This window comes from Neolamprologus multifasciatus, chromosome 10 (assembly GCF_963576455.1).
Source record: "Neolamprologus multifasciatus chromosome 10, fNeoMul1.2, whole genome shotgun sequence".
NCBI lineage: Eukaryota > Metazoa > Chordata > Actinopteri > Cichliformes > Cichlidae > Neolamprologus > Neolamprologus multifasciatus.
Window position 1 is genome coordinate 8878548 of NC_140448.1, and position 17411 is coordinate 8895958.

Genomic DNA, 17411 nt, shown 5'->3' on the forward strand with positions numbered 1-17411 from the left:
TGACAGAGCCAAGGGGATGATATGAAAAAAGAGCCGGAATAAAAAAAAAAAAGAAGAAAAAAGGGGAGGATGAGCTAGATCCCTCAATATTTGTTTGATCTGCTTCATCCTCCTTAATACTGTTGAAGTTTAAAAGCCAGAGAGAAAAATGGCACTTTAATCATCTGTGGATTGAGGAATGGGAAGACTATCATTTTCAAATAATCAGAAAATGTCTCTCCAGAGTCACAGACTTTGTTCTGACTACTGGAATTAATGAGGCTTCCAGTGATGTGATTATCAGTCGCCGGAATCATCGATATAGAAAAATAATTGACAAATTAAATTAGCATAAATTCTTGAAAACAAGACATTTGTTAAAAATAAATAAATCAAAAAACTTTAAACTAAGTTGGGTAAGCTTTATTTAAAGTTGAAGTTACATTTAGAGCACACCGTCATCAGTGTAGATTATTTTCCGTCTTCAATTAGGAAACATCCAGTTACTTAGAAAGCAGCTGGGAAGCTTGTCAGTACAGGTGTCAACACACACACACAGAAAAGGCACAGCAATAACTATAAAGCCATTTCACATTGCCAACATTGGTATTCAGCAGTGCATTATAATGACACAATGATCTAAAAGTCTAAATTTAACAATGTAGTGCCCTTTAGCTGTTGTTATTTTTAGCATTATGTACTCAGTTCCTTACAACAGGTTGTCTTTCTATCATAACACAAATACAGTGGAATATGTGATTCAGAAGACTGGTTTAAATGGTAAAAATAAACAACATTTCATACACCAGATGTAAAAACTTCAGCAACAGTTGATTACAGTTAAAATGTAACGTATATGTGAACAGTAGCTTTTATCATTTCACAGACATTTTTTAAAAAATTGGCCATTTGATTGTTAATTGAAATATATCTCTTTAGAAAAAAAACAGAAACTCAAACAAATAAAACATAAATTTAGAACAAGCGTAACTTAAGACTCAACAGCTGTCAAAAAAAGAGGAAAAAAAGACCTTTCTGAGCAAGCTTACGTTTTAAACTCCGTCTAGTGCCATTATCATTTCGTATTCAAGCTTTCGTCAACTCTCCGTGCGTTACTGTTTGTTTCACTTTGTGCATTTATGTTTGCACGTATGCTAGATGCAACATTTCAAATGCAGGCTTGATTCTGGCTGCAATGTAAGGGAACAGTAAGCACTAAAGTGCCTCTAAAGCAGCATTTACTGTGTGAAGGGGACAGCTGTGGTTTTGTTGTGAGGCGAGCTGCCCATTGCTCACTGCAGGGTAACTGTGCAATAGTTGGGGTTTAAAAGGGACCTTTCTGCTGCTCCCTGCTGAGCTCCCCTGTTCAATTCTGTCTTTGTTCAGTAACTAAGTGCTCCATGCTTAGGAGTGTAAAAAAAAACTCCTCTAGCAATGTGTCGCCACTGTTGAGCTGGTCATCAAAACGCTTGCAAATCTTAGCAAGCGTATGTCACAAACCTAGGTGTCTTTTTAAGAACAGCGCGTTTAATTTATACTTGGGAACACTCCAGTTGAAAAGCATGGATTATCATGGAAGCATAGACATCCTCTCGAGTCATCTGTGTAAACTCCAAACGTATTATTAAATTAAATTCACTAGATATTTCTACATTGTCATTCTTTTAATTGCACTTCAGTACAAAATACATGAATTCATCTTAAACACTAGCCCATGTGTACTGCCATTTACAAAATGGTATAAATGATGTCAGTCAACTCTTGATTACTGAGAATCATTGCCAGCGGTTCATTAACAACGTGGCTGCTGCCAGGGGTCATCACGCTGGCTCCTCTAGCCTCAATCTCCAGATCAGGTTGAACCAGGCTCTGTTTAGGTCTGACTATGGCCTAAGCTGGGCTTTAAGCCAAGCATGGGCAAAGACAGGCCCCCACTAGGAGGATGCTGATGTCTCCATAGTGGACAGGATACGTACCACTTCTGCTCTCTGAGTAGGTGAGATGTGCTGGGTCATGTGCACAATAGAATCCATGGCAACCTCTGGATTGGCTTGAACAAGGCTGGGAGAAAAAAAAAAGAGAGGGAAACAAAAGAAAATGAGCCTGTCAGGTGGGCGAATGAAGGTTAAGAAAGGAGAAAATGAGCTATTTAATTCCAGCACTCAGCAGCAGTTTGCACTGTTGCACAGCTTTGAATGATCACCTGCGAATCTGCTTGAGGATGTGGTCTCTGCGGATGTACTTGATGTTCTCGTCGATGACTGATCTTGCACCCTCTTCTTCAGCTAGCTGCCTCTCCAGCCATGCCACCACTTCTTCATTGTTATCCCACAGATAGGCCTGCAGAACACAGACAGCGTTAAAGGACAGAAAATGAATCATTGTATGAAGCATTTAAGCATATATAAAGCCTGAAAATCCCACTTTTTTTCATGATGCAACAATGAGTGGACGTAAAAGCAATTAAAAGTTACACACCATATTAAAAGATAAAATTAGCAAAATCTCATGAATCAACAAATAAATATCAACATCAACAACAACAACAACAACAACAACAACAAAAAAGATGGACAGGCACAAAGTGGGGGCCTGATGTCTTGCTGACTGGACCTGATGGAAAAATTAGTATTCATGAGTGCTGGCATTTTCTGTTCCCAAACAAAGCCAGGCTGGAGGGCTTAGTGAAGATTTGGGGGTTTAATGGGCTCTTGCCTTTTTATGAACAGTCCTGCTTGAGGTCCACAAGAACATTTAACGCCCTTATTAATCATTTTTAATCTGTTTGCTTTTAATTAAGAAACAGCGTGTTGCTCTCCTATCTGCACGTGCCAGGGCTGTGATTAATTGTGGCTTAAGACAGCCAGTCCTGATTAGGGTAATGTATTAGCTAACAAGAAGGCCACTTCTTAAGAGATCTCAAACACTGAGCCGACTCCTGTCACCCCAGCGGCTGGAGCTCTGAGCCTTAGAAGCAAGGAAGCACAGAAGGAAGGAAGGAAAGATGATGACTTTCACAGAGCGATACACAATGAGACTTTACAAAAAAATTTTTAAAAAATCTAACATGAAAGGCACTGAAAAGCAGAAATGTCTACAATTCATGATTAAAAGGTTCACTACATGACAGATATTTTGTTATTCCACAATTCTGGTTTCAGTCTACTGTGAAAATAACTAGAATTTACCAGTATTTTAAATATTCAAAGTTTTTATTTTGTACTCTGAATGAATTCTACACGATCCCTTCGCTCTCTAAAGTCAAACTTTTAAATTTATGAACCACCACATCCTTCCATATTATCATACTTTTCACTCAGAGCCAATACATATTGAACGATTTTACAACAAAACCTAAAAACGCCAACATTGGCTTTTACCTTTACAGCCCCCTCGGCCTCCACAAACCAGCGGCGCAACATCGCCTGGATCTGCCCATCTGTCAGCTCGCTGTTGGCCACCTGGATCTTCCTCTTTACGGTTTCCTCCAGCAGCAGACGCCGCAGACGCCAGTAGAAGAACTGACGGGATGTCTGCCATTCTAGGATATCCTGAAGAGGCAAAAGACAAGCATCTAGCGTTACAAAGAGCTGGTAGCATGAAGAGCTATGTTTTAATCCTGCTGAATGCCAGTTCTAATGTGGAGCATTGCCTTCTGTATCAAGTGAAGCCAAAGGTGTGGCACTCAGGTAGCACTAATTAAGTAGACCACTGTATTACCTGGCTTAAAAACTGTCTGCTTTGACACAAATGTCAATGAATTTATAGGTTTCATTCAGCCTTAATAAAATAAAATCTAATTCGACACATTTAAAATGTAATTGTTGTAAAGCGGATTGGTGTGTTAATAACACATGCTGTTCTTCACATTACAGTGAACTGATGGTCTGAGGATGTCTGTTCTCCTTTTCCGTGCTAGTATACTTTAGAATAGGTAATAATCCTCTCCTGTATATAGCATGTAGGGCAGGAAAGAGGGGAAGAGAAAAAAAAAACAAAAAAAAAACAACACCCCGACTGCCATCCATCTGTAAAACACCCCTCTGGTCATGTGAGCAAAGTGTGTATCTGTGTGCATTTGTATGTGAAAGATGGGTCTGTGAAGGCACAGAATGAGATGGGGTCTGCCTAAGGCTGCTCTGTAGTTGCTAAGGTGATAGACCAGGGTCATCAGAAGATAATTATAAGGATGAATCTCGCAGCCTGTTGAGACCAAACATTATTCACTAGGCAGGTGCAGCAGCAGCTAGACTGATACTCCCCTATGGGCTTTTCAGGTTATTCACAGACTACACCTTCATATGTGCACACGTGATAGTGTTAGCTCTCACCGTGATGACCCCCTTCTCTTGCATGCGACCTGGGGTGTCATGGAGGTCCGCAAACTGTACAGCCACCTGATGGTAGATGGGCAAAAGAAACTCCTCACGCTCCTTAAGTTTGGTTTCCAGCTCTTTGCGATCAGGAGGGCTCAGCTCTGGGGTTCCTGTTGGAAGTTTCAGAGTAATAGCATGAAACATATTAGGCATATTTCACTGGATTATTCTAAAATGTTGAATTTAGGGATCAGCAATCAAAAGTGCATGTGCTTATCTACATTTCTGAGCACGTATAATGTATTTTCTGTTTACCTCTGTACTATCAGCCTATTTTTTTTATGCAGGCAGTTGCATGGTAGTCCTGTATTTGCCTTTTGGTATGTCATACATAAACACAGGTTCTCTATGAGAATGTAGTTGGGAATCAACTTCTGCTAATAGTGTTTTATTCTAGCACCGCCCCCAAACTCTCACTTCTGTCAGAGCAGACAGATGAGCTCCCGAAACCCTCACAGTAAACCATCACTATGCCGAAAGCTCCAAGCAATTGCAGCATTGGTCCAAGGGGAAAAAAAATCAATAGTCTGCATGGGAGAGACAGTAGAGCTAGTGATTAATCTGAGCAGGTTGTGACTGACACATCTCCCAGGGGAATGCAAAAAAGATGACACAAAATCAAGAATGACAGGGGAAGCATATATGCTCACACCTTTTGCTTCTCCCTTAAATGAAGGTAAGACCAAACGGGGAGGAAGAGAGATAGCCCTAAAGAGGAATAATCAGATTTCAAGTGTGGGGCTTACCCAATTTTTCAGCCAAGCCCATGTAGACTGGATCTACTCTTCTCATCGTCTTGACCAGATCCTTCCTTCTAAACTTGATCTCGACTGTCCCTTCAGGCTCCAACACACCACCTCTGGAAACAGAAAGGATTTAAGTGAGGAAAGACAAGGTATTAAAAAATAAATGAATAAAAATTCTGCCTCCTTTTCTCCAAAGCTCACCGGCTGTCCTTGTCGGCGTACATCTCCATGTGCCGGAGGTTGATGGTGGGATCTATAACGACCCAGGAGCCTCCTCTCAGCTCAGCCTGCGGGGGGATATAAACCAATACTGGCTGCTTGTACTCTCTCAGCCCATCCACAATGTAGGCCCCGAATTTCAGCACTTGGTCGTACATATCTAAAGAGGATAAAACCATATTAGATGAAGATAGGGTTCAATCACTAATTGGTTGGTGACTGAGGCAGAAGTACCTTTCATCCCTCCAGAAAAGCCCCTCCAATTGGCAAACACAATGAGAGGTAAGCCCTCCCGGTTTAGGTCCTTAATGGCCTGAGCAGTTTTGAAAGCAGAATCTGGGAACCACACCTGTCCTGCCTGTTGGATGAGCTAAATATAAAATAAAAACGAAAGAAAGCGGTATCAGTACAAAGGTGTCTGTGAATCTGTTGTGTGCCTGTTCATTCTTGAATATATACACACACTCAGTGACCCTTACCTTAGCCTCAGAGTCTAAATTGGCTGGATCAGCTGGGATCGACAGTTCCACTGACCTGGTTTCCACAGCAACAACTCCAGTCGGTATCCCACCGAGTCTGTAAAGAGGCCATCCACTGTTAAAATCTACAAAATACTTTGATATGATTTTTAAAAGCTAATCAATTTTTTGTTTTGTTTTGTAAATCAATAACGTTTAGTGACATGTAACCTGGTTTTATTTGGGACTTACCTGGCTCTGCCTACCACTACACTCTGAGCCCACGGCTGCATGATCTCCATGAAAGAGCCATGGTCGAAGAAGCCAAGCTGCCAGGAACCCTTTGGAGCTTTATTGAGAGAGAGCAGAATACATGCACAGAGTAAATAAAGGCAAAAAGTGAAGTTAATTAATGAAAATTCTAAATGCAACACAATCAGATCCACTTCCAAAAAGCATTCTCTCTTCTCGTGATATTTTTAAAATCCCTAGCTTTCTTCTGTGTGCAGACTCAGCGTGCATATTCGCAGGATCTGTCATCTTGGCACCGCCCGTGATAGATGACTGTATAAGCAGACTTGCTCAGCTCTTTTTCTGCCTGTACACCCCAAGAAACATGCCCAGCCTAAGAGGTTACCATTCAATTAAGCTTGGCCACTCATCACTACCAGACGTTGACTGGCTTCCCACACGGTTCCCCGATCTCTTTGCCATCCCAAGCAGTAATTACACTGATGTGGAACCTGCTCAGTCCTGACCTGCAGTGTAAAACACACTGCATCAATTTTGGTGCTGATCTGGCCTTTGGCAGCATGGTGTTAGGCTTCACTGTTTCTTGCTTAGTTTCTTAATAGCCTTTCTCTTGTAATGAATTATTCCAACCTTTAACTCTTAGGCTATCAGGCTGAAATAATAAATCTTTATATTTACCTTAAATAACACACAAAAAAAATGTGGCTTGACTTTTTAACAACTGCTGATGAAGCAATATTAATGATCAGAGGAAAAGTGAAGTGTATACATTATTTTTATAGTCTAAGCTTAGATTTGAGAGCTTAGATGCTAAACAAATCACTACAGCTTTTTTGACTATGTTCAGAATTATAACATCAATAGCATTAATAATTAATAGGATGATTTCTAGTAAATAAAACTGAGCATTTAATACAGAGTAACAAAGAAGCTACAGTGAATAGAAGGTCTGCATTTTTTTTAAATACACACTCTTCAAATATTACTTGAGAATCGATTTGATTATGAAAAAGTTTGGACTAGCAAATTTAAATACGTCCACATTAGGCACTCACTCTGACTGGGGCGTCCTGCCAACATCCAGCGAGGGTCATAAGGAGCCTTGGTAGGTACAAACTCTACCGGTCGATCTATGGGATCCTTGGCATTAAGGATGGGCACTGGGCTAGATTTACACTGAGGAAAAGATCACTCATTATGATCATGATATCACATTATTAAATGAAATTGTACATTACATTATTATATTTACATACGTTCTAAACATCTAGCTGTTACCTTGGGCATGTAGGACAGCCACTGCAAAAGAGTGAAGACTCCCTCAAAGTCATCGCAAACAGTGCAGTGAGTGACACCATTGTTGTGCATGATCTGAACTCCACCGAGTTGGTTGTTGGATGTATACACTTCTCTGCCCAGCACCTAATGTAGGAAAAGAACAAATGTATGGATTTCTGGGGAAATGTTTGACAAAGGTATTTTATTTTAGATCAGGCAACTAAAGAAGGCAATGTTTCAAAACCTGAAGCATTAGTTTCCCGCTTAATTGAACAGAATGTGGATTTACCCTTTAAAAACTAGTCTCAAACTAAGTCAGAATAGTGTTGCGCAACACTGGCTGACAACAGGAAGTGTTGTAAACAAGTTTCTAGTCTGTGTATCCAGGTTACGGCAGCCTTGTCGATACCCCTCTTTCACAGTAGTCACATTTTCAGGGACAGCGCCTGCTTCTCTTCATAGCCGATTTCCTAACACATTGCTTGAATTAACACGTCCCTTTCTTAAGAAGGAAACCCAATTCATTATACTGGCTTACATCCATTTCTGGTGTGCAACAGAAACCAATGTATCTGTATACATTTAGAGCCACCAAACTTATTTTATCTTCATGTTGTTCCTTTGCCAAACTGAAGCCATAAAATCTCACTTCCAGCCCACCCTATTTTCATAAGCATCTCAGAACAGGTGGCAGGGCCCTGACATGCTTCTATAAAAATCAGAGAGGAGCTCAATCCCTACCCTCAGCTCTCACCTTTTCAGCCATCATTTACTTTTTTTATTACCATTAATGGTTATGTATCTGGCTACAAATCTAGGGCACTCTCCTAAAGCTGTCAGGAAAGCTGGCTGCCCCAAGAAACATTGCAGTCACCTTGACATACACAAAACCCCTGTGCCTCTGGCCATCGCCAGATTCATTAAGATTCCACTGCGGAGAGAAGAGGAGGAGACAAAGGAGGAGGAACGAAGGGAGATGATTGGAAGGAAGAAAACGAGGCACCAAGTGGTAGCAACAGCTCGCTGGGGTATTTGTGCTAGTAGTTACTATCCATTCCCCATGAAAATAGGAGTTCTTTCCAGCAGTTAATGAAATGATGATCTCTGGGTGGCAGCCTCCTGCTCTCTATTAAGTTTCAGTTAATAGCCAGGAAGTCACATGATAAATGAGCAGGCCAAAAAAAAAAAAAAAATCTTAAATCAGTGTTGCTGGTTAAAATCATTTTCTCCAAATAAAAACAAAAAAAATGTGTTGCTATTCATCACCTCTATATCGTGGACATTTGTCAGTAACCATTATTGTGATGCTGCTCCTACAAATGGAGCAAAACAGTGGGACAATCTAAAAACAATTGAGCTTCCAGCAAATAGATATACCATCATTGGGCCATTTGCATGGCTTGTCATGTTGTGAACTGTCTTCCAATTTGAAATGAAATCATCTTAATGCACTGACAAGGACAGAGAATGGGTAGCAAGCCAAAAGGAGGCAGCGATGCGTGCAGACATGCACACAGACACACACTAATCAAGTGTATACAGGCGAGAAAAAAAAACAAAGAACAATCTGCATCAGCAAAACTTTTCATTCTGATTAAAAACAAATGATATGGGTGTCCTGCACTGCAGCCTCTGGCATGTCACTCTATTTCTATGCAAATACAACTTCATGGTGCGCTTTCAATTATTCCACTTTGAGTGGCAGCCAGGCCTGTGGCTGGGATCGGAAAGGGAATCCCAGTAGAACACAGCAAGGCGGAGGGAATGAGCTTCAAAATTGCTCAAACAGGGAGGGGGGAACAAGGCATATAAACCGAAAAATAAAAATAAAATCATCAAAGCACACACTGTTTTCTGTTACATTAAAAAAAACAAAAAAAAACACAAAAGACCCATTTGACCTTCCTCCCATATTAACTGAAAAATTTAAAAGTCAACTAATGAATATATATTGGTTTGCTCATTAAAGCGCAGATGCATTAATTATATGAATTTAGAAACAGCTCATTTGGTGTTCACTCCCCATTACAGGAGAAGCAGAGTGCAGATGTGTACAACACAATCATGTTTTTCTTCTACAACAGCAGAAAGGCACCATCACTGTATTTTACTGTATCTAAATTACACAAAAATGACCCATTTCACCTTATTGAGGGCTCCAGCTCCAGTAAGGATGATGTGGGAGTTGTCCACTTGTATGGTCCTCTGTCCAAGCCTCACCAGATAGGCTCCAATACCTATGGCTCGGCATGTGACCTAGAGGACAAGACGAGTGCAAGACTTCCAATAAGTAACCATCCAGCTTTTCACATCTTTACATACAGCAAGTCTTTCTTCTTAACAGAACATACAAACTCAAGGCAAAGCAGCAGACTACATATATGAATGTGTGTTTGCACACAAGTGCGCACTTGAATCTTACCAGATTCATCGTGATGATCTCCTCATAAGCCAGAGAGGATTCTCCAGCAATCATTCCCGACCCTCTCAAATTCTCCACACCCAGCCCTTCATCTTTACCTATAATGTCAGTGATCTTGTACCTGCGTGACAACACATACATTCACTCAAATCCAGATGCGATGACCCCCTCTTACCTTTGTCTCCATCTGTCACATCTTGTGTTTGAAGCTTGAAGATAACAAGCTTATAAAATCATATCCTCACATACAAAATTAACGCATTAATGCATACTTAAAAAAAAAAAAAAAAGTACCTCGATTCACCCTCATCCTCCACATGTTCGCAATGCACTGAGTTTAGAGCTGAAACCTTCTTGTAATCCTGAGGTGTGAGGTAGAGATACTTGAAACCCTGTAGGAAAAAAAAAACATGCAAATGAAATAATGTTGACAGCTTAAAAATAGACAAAAATGAAGATGCAGGAGACAAAAAGTCAGGAAACTTTTTTTAAAGACAGAAAAAAATAAATAAATAATTGAGAGAATAGATTAGTCTCAGAATTTCTATACTACACCTTTAGTAAAAAAGAAATACTTAATACATAAAAATAAACCTTCAAATGCAAATACACTGAGATAATGACAGCAATTCTGAAACAAAAAAATCTTTTAGAATTATGGAAAACTAAATAACTAAAACTTACTAAAGTATTAGGAATATTATGATATTCTCAATAATTATCTACAAATAGTGATTAGTGGATTTCACTTAAAATAATAAAAAAAAATCTATACAAATTTAAATTTAAGTTTAAGTATAGCCTAATGTCTCTGAGACTCTGCTGGCTGACCTTGTAAGGATCAGCTGGATCTTGCCAGGCCACATGAAACATATGTCTGATTTCCTCTGCCAGACCGATGCGGGCACCGCTGTTGGCCGCAATATAGAGTCGGGGGATGCCACTTTCCCGAGCCATCTCTGAGGCTCGCAGGAACAGCATGTCCTCCTGGGGCCCAAAGGAGCCTATCTTGTGTGTGATGTCATTGCTTATGACAATGATCTCACGTCCTGCTGGGTACTCTGGGGTTCGCAGGGTCATCCGCCATGCCACCATGCCAATCTGGAGAGATCAAATAGGGAAACTTTAACCCAATAAATACAGAATATCTGTAAGTATTAGACAATAAATAAATCACATTAGCTGCATAGTTGTTTTTCTGATTTTGAACATGACCATGTTCGCTCAAAGGTGGAATAAAAAGTGTGAAATACTTTGTTTGAATTTGTTGAATCAAGACAGAATCAGAACGCAGCTTTACATCCTTGGAATAAATAGAAGTATAATATATACAGTCATCTATTTATCTATACTACCATCTTTATTGCATCAGAGCAAAAGAAAATGTGTACATTCTGAAATAAGAGGCGAGTGTGTCAAAAAATGTCAATGTCAAATATTCCTGCTTTTCAAGGTTTGTTTTCATGCTTCAAGCTTAAACACGGACCTCGTTGCCCCCTGGCAGTCGATTCATCTGTACCAGCTGACCTTGAGCATCAAGAACCAGCTCTGTGAATGTGAGCAGCTCAGAAGGAAGAGGACACTGAGGTAAGTCGGCATAAGCCTGACATGAATGCCACAGCTTTTTCAGAGCCTGAAGATAGGATAAAATAGGCAGCATGTTAATATGTTATTATTTAGTACATCTAAGCAGAAGCTAAATATAATAGGCACGTTTTTGTACAGTACCTGTCTGAACATTTCTGGAAAGTCATAGACATAGGTGGTGCCCAGAGATTGTGCTTGGAAGCGTTTAGACTGCAACAGGTCTTTGGTAACATACGGTGTATTGATCAGCATGCCATGCAAGGGACCCTGCTTGTCTCCATATGCTTGGAACATAATCTGGAAAAAAAGAAAAAAGTGGTCACTTTAGTGATACAATGATCTCTTCAACAACCTTGGCATTAAGATGAAATCAAGATGAAAACACATGACAGAAAAAAAAAAACAACTAAAAAAAACGTGATAATGATTAAAAGCACTTCTCATAGTTAATGGACATCAAAAGAATTCCTCTCATGTAGCGCTCTCACTATGTTGCAACTTTGGTATGTGTTATTACTTGATTATTTATCCTCCCAACAATATTACATTTTAATGCATGAAATGAGTACAGCTAAAACACTTCGAGCTGTCACTTTTGTTGGTAACCATATAACAGTCTTCACATAAAAAACAAACTGTGAATCTCTTATATTATGGAACCATTAAAGCCACCACAGAGCAAACATGAGAAAAAGACAAAAATAAGACATGAAATGTGTTGAAGATGACAGAAATCTTCCTTCATTGTTTCATGTAGCTTTCATCTCTTCAGCACTGCCTTACTACTGAATGGATGGCCGTGACCACTGAAACATGAATGGACGGCTGGATTGATGAATCTCGCATATCTTACCTGAGTTTAGAAAAAAGATATTGCTAAAAGAATTGTCCAATGGGCTATGGGCAAGACACCATACTGGATCTCTACTCCAAATAATAAAAACTTGAAGTTTCTATTATGATATATACAACTGAAAATTTACAACAGAGTCTGGTAAATTGCACTCTACAAGCTGAGGTTTCCAGGAAGGAGCTGATGCCCTTTACCAGTGAATGGACAATAAGGAGATGAGATGGATGATGTATGAGTGCCCCACCTGTCGGTCTTTGGGCCCCACCTGTCCCGTTCGGGAATCAGTGACCTCCTTGTAGAGGCTGATATCCAGGTAGTAGCCAGATTCATTTGTAAGGAAGAGGCGGATGGGAATTTGCTTCCCCGTTGGAGTCAAGCGGATGTTAATCTTCAACTCGGCCTGCAGGACTCGAAGCTTCCACAGACGGCTGCCGTAACGCATCACCATGGAGCGCACAGACTCCTCGATCTGAAGGTTACAGTAAAAGATTAGCAGGAAGCAAACAGAGTGGCAGTAATTTACTCTGTCAATCAGATATTTGTGGGTAATATTTTCCCAGACCTTTGATGGGTCCATGATGACTGTAGGGACAAAGTTGAGGAAGATATGGTTACAGTCAGTTCGCACAGTTGTGTTGTTGAAAGCCACCTCCAGTTCATCCATAGCTTCCAGCAGCAGGCGCTCTGCTTCATTGTGAAGGTATTCAAAGGAGGCCTCCTAATAAAAGAGGAGGAAAAAATTAATCTCAACAGCATTGAACACGGCAGAATTTGGGGGCTAAAAATTAAAGGCAAAAAAAGAAAGTTTCTCATCCAAAACCCAGCTTGTAATCTTACCTTTGTTACCAGATCAGAGTGGCGGATAATGGCTCGGACAAAGAAACGGTAGTCCGTAACTTCTGTGCCCACCTCCACTCGGGCTGCACCCAGATACAGGTGCATCTTGTGATTGGCACATGGAATGGCAGTGAGAGCGAAATTCCGCATGCGGTTGAGCTCCAGCTGGAATGCTAATGCAGGCTCTAAATGACGATAGATCCGGTCCTCCTCAAACTATTGAGACACAGACAGGATACAATAACAAACAGTAACACAGTCCTGCAGAGACAAGTTTGTTTCAATATTTTACTGAGCACCTCAGTTTTTTTTTCTTAACTAGCACCTCTAACATTAACAGACAGTTTAAATTGGCAATTTCACGATTGCTCAGTTGGTTTAAGTGTAAAAAGACGCCCATGAGCCACACACTGTATTAAGTAAATTAAGTCATGGGCAATATCAATCTCAGAAAGCTGCTAATGGGTGTCATTTCTCTTAAATGGGGGACATAATTAAAGAGTTCATTAGTTTAATGAGTTTTAGTCATGTCATTGTAGTGAAACTATCAGGAGTAGCAGAAATGAAGAGCCATCACTGACTGCAACTGAATGAAAGTTAACACTGCTTGGAACGGGTGGTCAGTCTGTTTTTTTCCCTAAACAGGCTGTTTCATTGTCATGGGAATAATCCGACATACATGTGCATTAAATACACAGTATATTCATCTTTCAAATAGAGGTCCCTTCTCCATAGGCTCAACATTAATTTGACATTCAAGCAAAAATACATTTTATATGACAGTGATGATTTGGATTTGTGTTATGTGAGCACCTACCTTGTCCCTGGCACGGAATGTGAAAAATTTGGGAAATTCCCTCTGTGTAAATAATCATAAGACAAAGAAATAAATGAATCAAAATGTTGTACATAACAGATTACATTTTCTATAAAGACAGCAATTCTGTGTTAAGAATGACAAATTAATTAGACTTTCACCAACTGTGCCTAATTACAGCAGCTCAAAAAAAGCCATTATGATCTTTGCTGAAATAGCTATATGGAAAGGAACAGTCACAATTAGGACCTTAATCGACACGCAGGGGGCCCCTGTGTTCTTTTACTGCGATAATTTACCTATCAAGAAATCACTATGTATTCACCAAAGCAGAGGGCTAACATAATAATAGCAATGGGCTCAACATATAAGCACCCATTACATTCTAATGCATAAAACATGTCCTCCTTTCAGAGATCCAGTGATTCTCTGAATAATGCCTGGTAGGCCTGTCTGATGTTATCACATGAAGTCTCCCACTTGCCAAAATAATGCCAGATGGATTGGAGACACCCTCATCACACCACAAGCTACATAATAATCAGATGACTGCAAAAGTATACACAGTGTAAACCTTCATAGCTATGATTTAACACTGATTGCAAATGACCCACTGCAATATAGTGAACTGAAGAAAAGTCTTTTCAGAGTGAGCATGCATAAAACAGTAGCGGCCACAATGATAGGGACATCTGTTATTATGACGAGGACAATGACTTTGTCTTTTCTATTCAAATCCCTGTCATCTAAATGCAACTGGTCTCTTGATAATATGTCAAACTCTGAAAGACAAATGGTACATCACAAAACTGCCACATCTGGGGGTTCAAACTCTTATGTGGCTAAAATGTGTGGTCCCATCACTGGTATAACCGAGCTGTAAAAAACAAAGAAAAAAAAAACAAGCAGCTGCAGGATGGCAAAGATTAAAAAAGTCTGTGCTAAACAGAATTAGTGTATGCATGTTAATACACTATCATTAATCTACCTCCTGTAGGTGGCGTTTCCAACAACATCTACAGTGATTTTTTTCCTATGTAATTTGTGTTGGTTGTGAAACAAATGCACTGTTGACGACAGAATTCTTCTGCCTTCCATTACTTACATGAAACCTTTGGTCCACCTCACAGTTGACTTGCTTCCTGAAATCCTGTCATCAAAAATGCAGCAAAAGCAAGGCATGCAGAAGGAGATACAGAGACAAAAGAGGAAAACCAGCTAAATTTCAAATGCAAATTATTACCACAATTACTACAGTATTGCCACACATAACAAATTAATAAAATATTAGTGATAACAAAAAGGTCAGATGCAAGCTCAGTTTATTTCTGATATTTTGGTACATGCGGTTCAGTAGTGCCGAACTGATGGCATGCAAGGCAGCTGATGGTGAAGATGGATGGTTTTCTAAGTCTTAAGTTTTAAATCAGAAGCCTCACCTTTTGAGCCACGAGGAAAGTCAACCTTCGGATGCCGTGTTCAAACAGCAGAGATTTCTGGAATAAGAAAAAAATAAATAAATAAATGAATATATATATTTATAGTCAGGATGATAAGAACGAGCTAAGTCATCTCATATATTCTAATCCATTTTCTTAACTGACAAGATACAAGGTTTTTGCTGTAGATGTCTCCCACCTTTGACTGAGTGAATTCCCGGAACATAGCTGCCAGGCCATCATCATCAATGTCGCTGTCAGTCTTTATAGCAACATTCAGGATATGGATAGGCTCATCCTGGATACTCTGGGTGACAAAGCAAATACACATCTTATTTGAATCCTTAGTTATAGGGGTCAGTGACAGGCTAGTGACTAGTACAAGTCTGCCCTCTTCACCTTGTTGTCCTCTTCACCGTACAGCACGGGATTGCCTCCTTCTGGGAAGGTTGGACTTTGTGGAGGAGAGTCAGAGAAGCAGCTCAACATATCCGTTATGTTCCTATAAAATATTTAAAAATATAAATAAAAACAATTAGTGATACTTTTACCTCCCAATAAAAACCACTCAAGTTTAGAATTCTTTTACACAAGGACTGACTTGGTGAACTCCTGGAAGCTGCGGAAAGCCACCATGGCTCCCATGCGCTGGCAGGGTGGTGTAAAAGACGTGTCAAGCAGAACGTCGCTCACACTGGCCATGTGCACCATGCCGTAGTGATTCAGGTTGGATGAGAATGACATCCTAAGGTGTAGACAGAGAAATATTAAAAAAGGCTCGAATGTTAAAAAAACAAAACAAACAAAATAAACAAGTAGTAACAAAACGCCACCAAGGAGTGAACATAGGAAAAGAGCTATACCGTAGGCAAGGACATTTAGATATATCCTGTTACGATAACATCGCTTTGCAGAGAACAAGAAAACGTAAAACCACCAGAATGACCCCTCAAGTATCCAAGTTTCATTTTGATGTGTGTTAGTCCTTTGATTGTAAGCAGGCAACCCCAAAGTTACAGCTTGTATAAGCACTCGAGAGGTCTTATGTGTCAAACCTGTCCACAGTATCCAAATCTGATGCATTTTTCTTCTCAGCATTATCATCCTGTGATTCATTTTCTGGTGCTTTAGGGTCCTGGGGTTTAGCTTCCTCTAATTTAGTGTCCATGACTTTAAGATTTTCCAGGACTGAAGGAAACATTTTCCTGGCAGGACAGTCAGAGGTTTCAGTTTTGGAGATGCGTATTAGTATATGATTTCTACCAAAATGTTATGTGATCATCTTAAACTATATGACATACATAAGTTATCTTAAACTTGCACAATACTGAAGCACATACACACAGCAGTTAGATACAGAGCAGTCATTTCAACAGAAACAGGCACCCATCAGTAAAGACATTTTTTGGCAGAAAGGTTGAATGCCATAGGCCATGCAGATGTCAGTAAAATTAAATTACTCTGCAATTATCAACCAGACTAGACCAAAGTTACTAAATCTAAACACATAAAACAGCTTTATAACCAACAACTAGATAATTAATCTCAACTTGAATTACAGCTTTATTCATCCAGCTAGCTAGTCACCGGTAGTTGATGCAATTAAAAGAATGTTTTACCTGTTTAGAGTGGGGATGTTCCCTCTGCAATCAAATAACATTGATTATCAAGTGGTTAGTGACAGGCATCAGAAGGAAGACATTTAAGGTGTAGCAATGTGTGCATGTGATTATGTGTCCCTTAACATATTTTTGCACCAGGAACAATCAAATTATTCTGTGACTTCACACATAAAAAGATTAACGAGAAACACATCTGATGTAAATGCAGCCAATTACATTTGTATCCTTGGTGCTCTGTATGTGTGTGTGTGTTTGTTTGGAGGGGGGGGAGACTGGAAAATTTCATGGGTGTAGTTTCAGAATCTTGTATGCATCCACTGCATATAGAAACGGATGTAATGAATGGTAAAATTATGGTAAATAACTCTTTCTCACAATAAACACACATTTTGCTACTTAACTGCTTCCTCTACACATGCACCACGTGATCCAAAAAAAACAAACAAACCAACCCTGTTCAGAGACTAACTCTGAACAAAGAGCGGATCACGTCACACTCTCATGCCGTTCTGTATGTCACAAATAA

At 39.8% G+C, this 17411-nt stretch overlaps 1 protein-coding gene across 12 annotated transcripts in view; it reads right to left on the minus strand.

The window, feature by feature from the left end:
• Window positions 1–387: 387 nt before the first annotated feature.
• The window catches only part of acaca (acetyl-CoA carboxylase alpha), a 31988-nt gene continuing 14964 nt past the window's right edge, over window positions 388–17411 (minus strand). For 3 of the 12 annotated variants that reach the window (XM_085174827.1, XM_085174828.1, XM_085174823.1), the window contains 28 exons: window positions 16883–16906; window positions 16319–16468; window positions 15865–16008; window positions 15663–15765; window positions 15463–15570; window positions 15264–15320; window positions 14930–14974; window positions 13825–13866; window positions 13008–13223; window positions 12733–12888; window positions 12415–12639; window positions 11459–11614; window positions 11217–11363; window positions 10562–10831; window positions 10025–10122; window positions 9731–9851; window positions 9454–9564; window positions 7309–7452; window positions 7086–7206; window positions 6031–6127; window positions 5800–5896; window positions 5555–5690; window positions 5303–5480; window positions 5102–5214; window positions 4311–4465; window positions 3360–3530; window positions 2183–2319; window positions 388–2040 (listed from right to left, as the gene is read on the minus strand). In XM_085174827.1, coding sequence (XP_085030953.1) covers window positions 1914–2040; window positions 2183–2319; window positions 3360–3530; window positions 4311–4465; window positions 5102–5214; window positions 5303–5480; window positions 5555–5690; window positions 5800–5896; window positions 6031–6127; window positions 7086–7206; window positions 7309–7452; window positions 9454–9564; window positions 9731–9851; window positions 10025–10122; window positions 10562–10831; window positions 11217–11363; window positions 11459–11614; window positions 12415–12639; window positions 12733–12888; window positions 13008–13223; window positions 13825–13866; window positions 14930–14974; window positions 15264–15320; window positions 15463–15570; window positions 15663–15765; window positions 15865–16008; window positions 16319–16468; window positions 16883–16906 — 3649 coding nt within the window. In that variant the 3' untranslated portion in view covers window positions 388–1913. The remainder of the gene's footprint in view (window positions 2041–2182; window positions 2320–3359; window positions 3531–4310; window positions 4466–5101; window positions 5215–5302; window positions 5481–5554; window positions 5691–5799; window positions 5897–6030; window positions 6128–7085; window positions 7207–7308; window positions 7453–9453; window positions 9565–9730; window positions 9852–10024; window positions 10123–10561; window positions 10832–11216; window positions 11364–11458; window positions 11615–12414; window positions 12640–12732; window positions 12889–13007; window positions 13224–13824; window positions 13867–14929; window positions 14975–15263; window positions 15321–15462; window positions 15571–15662; window positions 15766–15864; window positions 16009–16318; window positions 16469–16882; window positions 16907–17411) is intronic. The other 9 variants (XM_085174824.1, XM_085174826.1, XM_085174833.1 and 6 more) reach the window with 9 other exon arrangements.